Source organism: Athene cunicularia (assembly GCF_003259725.1).
Source record: "Athene cunicularia isolate RWA chromosome 2 unlocalized genomic scaffold, athCun1 chr2_part1, whole genome shotgun sequence".
NCBI classification, from domain to species: domain Eukaryota; kingdom Metazoa; phylum Chordata; class Aves; order Strigiformes; family Strigidae; genus Athene; species Athene cunicularia.
In genome coordinates, this window is record NW_020799095.1 from 90,110,657 (window position 1) to 90,120,038 (window position 9,382).

The 9,382-nt window shown below is 34.8% G+C and overlaps 1 protein-coding gene across 5 annotated transcripts in view; it reads right to left on the reverse strand.

Annotated features, from left to right (window-relative positions):
• The window catches only part of ZNF236 (zinc finger protein 236), an 82,791-nt gene that overhangs the window by 35,612 nt on the left and 37,797 nt on the right, over positions 1-9,382 (reverse strand). For all 5 annotated transcript variants that reach the window (XM_026841692.1, XM_026841693.1, XM_026841691.1 and 2 more), the window contains exons 12-15: positions 7,393-7,596; positions 4,002-4,146; positions 913-1,173; positions 419-669 (exon numbers count right to left, since the gene is read on the reverse strand). In XM_026841692.1, coding sequence (XP_026697493.1) covers positions 419-669; positions 913-1,173; positions 4,002-4,146; positions 7,393-7,596 — 861 coding nt within the window. The remainder of the gene's footprint in view (positions 1-418; positions 670-912; positions 1,174-4,001; positions 4,147-7,392; positions 7,597-9,382) is intronic.

Consider the following 9,382-nt stretch of genomic DNA (forward strand, 5'->3'; position numbering starts at 1 on the left):
TTGTTCCACTATTATTAATAGAATAAGTACATGAAATATTTTGTATTCTCCCACCTCAAAAGACAGGTATTACTTCTCAAGTAGACTATTTAGCAGTGCTTTTTATTAATAACAGAGGTGATTTGGTAAAGTTTTGTATGCATAGTATTATTTTTCTAGGTAGGTTTAGTAGTTTTGTTTGATACAACTAAATGGTGCAAACCTTAATCTTTTTATATTTTAACAGTAAACCTAAAAACCAATGAATGAAAGAAATTGTACAGTATACTTTAAGGAGTTATCTTTTACTCTATGCATTTCTCTAGCTGTTTACTTGCATTGTCTTGAAACCCAAATCACTGACATTTGTGAAGAAAAAGTGATTTGAAAACTTCTAAACTTACCTCATTATAAACCTTACGATATTTCAAATACTCACCCTCATCTTGCTCTAAAGGCTGATCAGCCAATTGCTGTTCTAGTGCTGTTTCTTCTGTGCCTACTACTGGCTGCTGGTCTAATTCTAAAATAGCCTGCTGATCTGTTGCAACAGCTTCTGACTGCTGTAGCTCATCGCTTTCAATCTCCACTTGCATCTGTGTAGAAACATGAATGCTCTGCTGATCTACTGTAGAATCATCTATTGAAGCAGACTGCTGATGCTGCTGAAGTTGCTGTGCAAGTTCGTATCTGCAAAGAAAGTTAAGAAGGTCTTTCTATGGCTTCAGTTAGACAATTAGCCTAACTATTTACAGAATTTTTTTATTATACGCCATAATTTACCTTCAGAGTAAGGCTATCCAAGTGTTTGCTACCCATAAACAAACACGCTTATTCAATTATCAGTATTTGCTACAAGATGCCTTTCCAAGTATCTTTAAGGAAGGGCTACTGAAATACATTGAAGGATTCATATAAAAATTGTAAACATACCTGTGAGTCTTCATGTGTTTTTTACAGTTTAGTGATGTTTTGAATGTTTTTTGACAATATGGACACATGTACGGTCGAAGGTCATTATGGATCCCCATATGTCGCCTGAGGCTACCACCAGTAGTGAAGGCCCCATTGCATATAAGACACTTAAAAGCTTTCAATCCAGTGTGTGTTCTAATATGTGCTTTCAGAACTCCAGCTGACACAAAACCTCTTCCACACTGAGAGCACTTAAATGGCTTTTCACCAGTATGTGACCTTTTTAAGAGAAAGCAGAAGTTAAATCTACTTTAACAGCCTGACTTACAAACTTACTAAAAGACTGTATTTTAAAATGAGCAAAATAAACCACATTAAGGCAACTGCTGGATGGATGGAAGAGGCCTCAGTGAAAATCCAGACATAAAAGCTTTAACAAATTACAAACAACCTGCATGTCAACAGTGGCAGGGCTAGAAGCAATACTGTCTGACAGTTTTAATTATGTTCTACAGTCCCATTAAACCAATATTTGGGTTGAATTTTTCCATGCCAGATAATATACTATCTTTCTTCAGACTACTATATTATCATTCACATGTATTTTCCACAATTCAGCTAAAGAAAAAGTTTGGAGAAAAATAGACAGTCTTCCTCATATTATATAATGCTACTACATTTAATAACAAAATTTCTGGGAAAAGAACTGTGTCCATCCTGAATACATCCTGAACAAGGCACAGTACAACTAGTCTTTCAGGTTTGTTGAAAACAATATTCAAGTGGGGAAATTCCCTCACCTATACTACCAACATGTCCTACTCACTATGTATCTTTCATTCCAGAAGTGTTAGAGGAAATATTTATAAAGCAGACTGAAGGACGGGTTAGGAAATAGAGCAGAGTGAAACAAGAATTTTAAGGGTTATGACCATAGCATCCCCAGAGTAAGAGCTAGGAGGAAGGCAATGTGAATGCTAGGAAATGGAAGATAAAGGAAGCAGGATTCAACAAAACTGGGAAAAGGTAAGGATAGCTTATGATTATAGTAACCTTAGAAGCCTATGAACACCCCAATCAGATTCCATAATAAAGAAGTGTGACTGAGATCAAGATTACTGTTTTGCTACCAATACACATGTATGGAAATCAGCACTAGGGTATCCCAACCTTTCCTTGGTGTGCCTGGGAGAATCTGACATACTATTCAGTCACAGCTCTACCAAAAATACCCCTACTACAAGCTTTCAAAGAGGGAAACAAGCTTTGTAAGCAATGATCAGCATCATTCCACGAAGACAGACTGACCACACAAGTGTCAAGTCTAGTACTTTAGGTATAGCAATACCAACTTAGGAAGAATAAACATGGAAAAAGGGAAAAGTTTCCAATTCCTCTACAAAACCCCTAATGAAAGTTTCACTCAGCACTGTTGCAAAGATCAGTCGGAAGAAGCACAGTGGCAAGTGACTGGTACCCCCATCACATCTTTATATTTTCAGTATAGGAGAAGAAAAATAAAGATGCACATAAGTAACAGGGATTTTAAAGATGGTTTATCCTGAGCTGGAGTACATGTATACCCAGCAGCAGAATGAATTCAAGCACAGGTTTCTGAAGAACAGAATTTTCAAGCACAAAATGTATTCTGACAAGAAAAAAAGTAACTGTATTCAGTACATGTACACCAATTGTTTACTTAAGAAGCTGTTCATGTTCTGTGTAACTAAACACTTTCAATTTCCATTCCAAGAATTCTGACAAAACTGAAACAAAAATGAACTAGTCCAATCAATCAAGTACATTTCTCCAAAACAAATGAAAGATGAAAAACTACAAATCTAAATAAAACTGTAAACTACATAAATGCATCCATAAAGCATGCATAAATTTAGCTTATATTTAGGCTAAATAAGGCCCTCTTTAGTGGCAACTAACTTTTTAATGGTAGCTATTGACAGTTACACTCTAAGAAAATAGAGACAACTGTGAAACACAATTAAAATCAACTACTATAATGAAGATGGTAATGATGCAAACCAGCAACATTTACTAATTGAAAATTATTTTGATTTAAATCAATCCATCTTGATTGTGTCTACAAATGACAGTGAGAAATCTAGGTAGACTATTACAAAAGGAAAATACGTGATATTGCAAGGCTTCCTCCTCTCCCATTAAGACAGCATATAGAAACCAAGAACTGTTTCAGCCAGTCTGAGAACCTACCAATACTAAACTTGATTTCTAAGGAGAACATGAGGAACTCACCATGATTTTAACTAGAGAAAGTGAGAAAACGGTACAGAGCTTACACTGCAGGAAACAAGCAGATTGCCACTTGCTCATAGGGAATCTTCCCTTAGATTCCAGTAAGCACCTTCAGTGGTTTTTTCATATTTTGTCCTCCAGTTACTCACAGTTTATAAATCAGGGAGCAGTGTTTGATAACTTGACTAAATGTCAAAACTCACTGCCTATAAAACTGCAACTCAATCTAACTTTGAAGCTACTCTTTCTTTTGAAAACAAGATTGGATTAATTACCTCCAGTGGTTCCCTCCAACGTAAATTTTTCTGTGACTTCATGACCCTATGGTTGTAACAAACACCCACTATATGGAACTTGAACCAAACTTCAATGAACAAAATGATCCCCAAGAACTCAATTACAATGTAAGCCTAAATTCTTTTAGGTTTAGTACACAGAAAAGAGCACACAGAATAAAAAGCTCGTTTCCTTCTCAAAAACCAGAAGTTGCATAAAAAGCAGATGATCTGGGCTATGTAATTACAAAATTACAATAAGAATTCCCATGTAATATTTGTTATTTATATACGTAGTTTAGGAAAAAAGAGTCCAAGTGTTAATAAGCTAAACTGCACACTAAAAACAACCACTTGTACTGCTAGGACTGCACATACATATAAATTAGTCCAAAGCCTACTCCAACTTTACCAGCAAAAACCAACTACCACTGGTTCACTGTTTAAGAGACAGTAAATAAAGTTCTGTCAATAAAGTTCTGTCAATGAATATTATATAAATGGCATGCTTTTCTATAAATTTGTTATTACATACATTTTTCTTCTTTGTATTTATTTTACCTGATGTGTTGTTTAAGATGACAAGATTTTTTATAGGCTCGATGGCAATAAAAACATTTGTATGGTCTGTCTGCATCGTTCACAAAATTATTGTTAAAATAATTTTGGAAGAACTGGCTGTTCCTTGGGATTGGCTGGATAAGACCTGCACACATAAACACAAAAAGGAAAAATTAATTGGTAAAGTTATTCCGAAGTTATAGCAGTCTCAAGAGCTAGTATTTGAAAACAAAAAAAAGGGACTAAAAACTTAGTATACAAGAATATAAAGAAATGAGCATGTTTTCAGCACTTATTTAATATTATGCATGCATCTATTTAGCATTATACAGATTACATTACACGTTATCTGTTTTAGTGGTAGTTCTTCTTTTATCCATAGGTTCACCTCATTATATTAAGCCTGAATTATGTCCAAAATACGCATTAACTTTAAAAAAAGCTGGCAGTCATTAACTCACTGCTAATCAAGTAATATTTTGTTCTTCCAAACTCCACCTTAACCAAATGACATTTAATCAGTGTAGCCCAGATATACAGTGTAACTTGACAAATATGTAATATGCATTTTGTGAAAAGTACAAAACACCATGATATACATCTGCTCTTAATTAAAAGGATAAAAAAAGTCCATTAAAAATTCTTGTATTGGCACATCACCTACTTTGGTTAATCAGTCAGTTTTGCTAATTCTGTGGGTACATCCAAAAATCTATTGGAAAAAAACAAAGCCAAAACCTCAGACCACCTTATTAAAATAAATGTTCTTTATACACTGGTTCCTGAAGTCAGTCAAGTGTCATTCTGGAAAATCAGTTATAAGTTCCTGCTACTATATGTCCAACTGCTGATGCAAGAGTATGCTGTCTCAGAAGCAGCTAACAGAAGGGAGTGACAGAATGAGAATGGTAGCAGACTTCTCAAGTAAAAAAACCTCATCATCATTCACATATCTGTGAACTCAAAAGTGCTCATCACAATACTAATATACATGGTTGAAGGAGTGATGCAAATATGCAAAAGATTCTTTTATGGTCCTAAATATTCACCACAAAAGCCTTTTATGCTGTCTTTTCCTTCTTCAGACTGCTTCATCTAGCATGCTTATGTTTCATATTAACAAAGGAAAGCCTGAAGGGTTTCTGCTGACTTCCAAACGTAATTGAAAAGGGCAGAAGACAAGGAGAGGGAGTTCTCTCAATTTTGAGAAAAGATGGCAACAATGAAAAAAGAAGTTTATCTGTCTCAGAAAAATTTTTTATACATATATATATATATATTATATATGTTACACACACACGTATATTTATAAATACATATATGCCAAAACCTCCTTCACCTACTCCAACTCACTCAGCTGGTCTAAAAAACATTTTCTCTTAAAAAAAAAAAAAAAGACCAAAAACCAACACCCCACCCCCCAAGAAAAACCCCAAACCAAACAACAAAACCCCAAACCAAACCCAACCAAAGAACCCACCAAAACCACAACCCTACTTTCTAAATTCCTTCTGGCATTCTTCTGTGATGATAATTAGTAGCAGTGTACAGATGACCAAAGTCTTCCAAATCAGAGAAGGAACTCCATATGACAAATATTTACTCTCAGGTATTTTTGATCATATAAAAGCAGAATATGGTTAATTCTTAGAAAGAATGATAGCTGACTAACTTGTTAGCATATCCCAGGTTACAATGGTTCTGGTCTGCAGAAGCACTGCAGAAATTCCTAGTAACATACATAACAGAACACAAATAATGGCAATTCCTAATAAAACACTTCCAAACTATCTACTCAATCTGTTCAACTTGGATAAGTGAAACCTTTCTCCAAATGGCTGGAACAGTTAAAGGTGGCTATATAGTGGATACAGCAAGTCAGCAAAACAGTTCTCAGTAGGAACATTCTATAAAAACATTATTTCTTCTCCCATTAGTTCCACTTTTGGAAGCACAGTACACAATAGAAAAATTAATATTTTTTTTTCATTTTCTAGTCAATAAACACCAACAACTAATGAAAGAAAATGGAACAAACATTCTAACAGGTAGAGAACAATTTGAGAACTTTTTTAATAGACTTTTAGAATACCTTAGATTTTATTAAAATGCAAAATATCAACTTTTTTTTTTCATCAAAGGTGCCACTCAAAAATTAACACTAGTACAGAGCAACAGTATTAGCAACTTGACATCTCTAAACTCAGTAGGATTTTTTTTCTGGGAATGGTGGAAACATTGTTAATGGGTTGAAAAAACATGACATCTTCTAGGCAAAAGGTGGAAATCCTTATTTTTACATTGAATATTCCTGTATTAGCAGAGTTCACGTTATCAGTACCTGTAGGAAACCATTTTTATAGTCTTTCTTCTTCATTAATATTAACTTTTTTCCAAAATTGGAATTTCACTGCACAGCTCTGAATTGTGTTGAATCACCTTTTTTTTAAAAATAGGGAAATAGGGCTGTACCTGTTTCCAGGGTTCACTCAAGAAAGAAATATTGTGTGATCTGAATATCTGAAGCCACTAGCTAAGTTTTGTTGCGACTCTGAAAATTTAAGTTTCTTATACCTGATGCCAAAATAACTCTCTCTTGCATACAGTAATTCTTGGAAGCAGTGAAAGCAAAAGGATTTTTAGAGACTGATAAAGATTTTAGGCTAAAAAGATATTACCAGTATCATATTCTACTATACAAAGATGATTACACAACAGACAAGGCATGGGTTAGCAGACTAGCAAGTCAAACAACAATGAAGAGTAAACACCTTGCCCACTACATTGACCTCTATGTGACAACCTATATATTGTCTTGATTGTGCTGTACTACAACTTACCTTCTTCCAAAAAGTGGTTCTGTGTAATGTTTTAACAATTATTCTACAGTTGAATTAAAATAACTGTATAAATATTCTATAGTACATTCCAGAATTACTCTGCCCTTTTTTGAAATATTACCACTAATTCAGTTGAGGTCACAACTATAGCAAATACACTAAAATCATATAACAACACCAACTCATTAATATATGTAATCTGAATAAACATGATCATCTTAAGAAGAATCTAGGTCATGAACTCTCTGTGATCTTTTCTATACCAACAGTCTAGCAATAGTTAAACTCCTAACCTAATGTAAAAATGCACACACTTTTTTTCTGGTAAGAATTATAGAATTTCTCTGTAAATAAAAAAAAGACTCTTATTAATTCTAGTGCAAGCAAACTATAAAATACAGCACTTTTCTGGAGCCTGATAATTTCTGATTACTTATTTCAAAGTGCATCTTTCTGAGTAGGCCATAAATGTGTTTGCTCTATTAAACTGTGACCTCTGTTTTCCAGTGAAATCCAAATTTCAAGAGGGCACAGATTTACTCGCTCTTTACCTAAATCAGTTATGAGTATGGGCTCTTGTAAAGGAATGTCTGGTACTGGAACACTTGTTTTTCCTACTCGAACTTTTGCAGGTTTACGTTGATGCCGCAGTTTTCTTAGTTCAGTATGTTTAAAATGTGAAGCAATGTGAGTTTTCCGGTGGCCCGATGTTCTGAACTTTTTGTCACAGTGAGGACAAGCAAAAGGTCTAACACCTGCAAAAGATTTAAAATAATATTAGTTTGTAATTTTATTTCCACAGCCCTGGAAATGTAGCTTTGGAATAGATTCTCTTTTCTGCATTTTCCTTTTTGTTTTCTATTTTCTGTATCTTATTGTTTAAATAGATTTTCAAGACAGATCCATAAAATCCAATCAAAAGTAAATATGAAATTGCTGAACTACTAACTGGTTGTAACACATCACTTTAAGCAAGCTCATCATCAGGAAACTGGATGATGAAAAAGTGACAGCAATTTTCAAAGGGTTCCAGCAGCTATCCTAAGAACTGCAGATAGCAGGTCAAATGTCCTTCCAAAACAAACTGCTAAAAAACTGTGAGAAAAAAGAATGAGCAAAAACACAGACAAATGATATATAATAGGATAAAACAGAGGAACAGTGATGTGATTCTAGATCAGTCTCTGAAAACGTCAACACTGTTTGATGGCAGTCAAAAAAGCATGCCAACAGGTATTATTAAAGACAGACTTTTGCAATGCAAAATCCAGTAGATCTCTCTCCTTGGAAAGGACACTGGAGAACCTAGTAAGCTACAGAGACAGGTGAAGCTGATGAACTTTCAGCTTTTTTTCAAGGGGAAATCCTGGACTTAGAAGGCTAGGAAACATGACTGTGTATTATGAAGAAAGCTCTGTAAAATCACAGGTGGAACAAATGAACAAGAATAAGAATGAACCATTCCTCACAACACAGTAACTAAAACATTACCTGAAACTACTGAGCAGAATATTTAAAGCAACAGAAAGTACTTCACTTGACATGCAGTTCAACATTTGAACTCATTATGTTAGGTTGTTCTAGTAGTAAGTTCACATGCTTTCAAATTCAATTAGCTAAATTCTTTGGAACAAAAATCTACAAAGAGTTACTTAGTGCAGAGGTAGAGCCTGCTTCATAAAGCCCTCAACCCTAACCTCAAGATTAGTGGAAGCTAGTTGTACGCTACTAAGAAGGCATTACTGTAGGCTTCCCCTTTTCCACACACTGCCATCAGAGACAGAATACAGGGTTAGCCGAACCTCTAACCTGACCCAGTAAGCCTAACCTGCTAGACAGAGGAAGAAGCAAATATCTCTGACAGGAAAAATATGCATAACCAACAGCGGCTAACTACATGCTGGAATTCCACAAACACTGAACTACTTATTTTTCAAGCCACCTAGTGCTTTTGCCACTTTCAATGAGTTTGACTTCTTAAATAAAGTAAGGATGACTTTAAAGTAACAGAAAAAATACTGGTTTACAACTCTAAAAATAACAGAGTGAAAAACGTTCTGCAGACAAATCCAACGTTGCTATTTCATGGATTAAAGGCATCCGACTATAAAACATATTGAACACCAAATACACATAGCCAATGAAATATACTTTTGCAGAATGTAAATACATAAACAGGAGTGCAAGGAAAGAGCAGCACATTTACGAACTTATTTTACTGAAAACTTATTTACCTGCAAGAGCAAAGAAAGAAAACTGGAAAACAACCAGGTAGTCCACCAAGAGTGGAGAATTCATTTTTCTCTACACAGAGGACAGAAGTTCAGGCACAGAAAAACAGGTATTGAAGACATCATATATGATGTAAACAAAGACCATACGAACAGAGGAGTTTTAGGGTATGCGGTGTGAGACACTGAAAACACATATACTGGTGAAAACACCAAGCAACACCTTATTGTTGAAGATAAAATGGAAAGTAACCAAATTGTCCTGAGTGATACAGTGAAATTATGAAAAAAAAGGGGGGGGGGGGGGGGG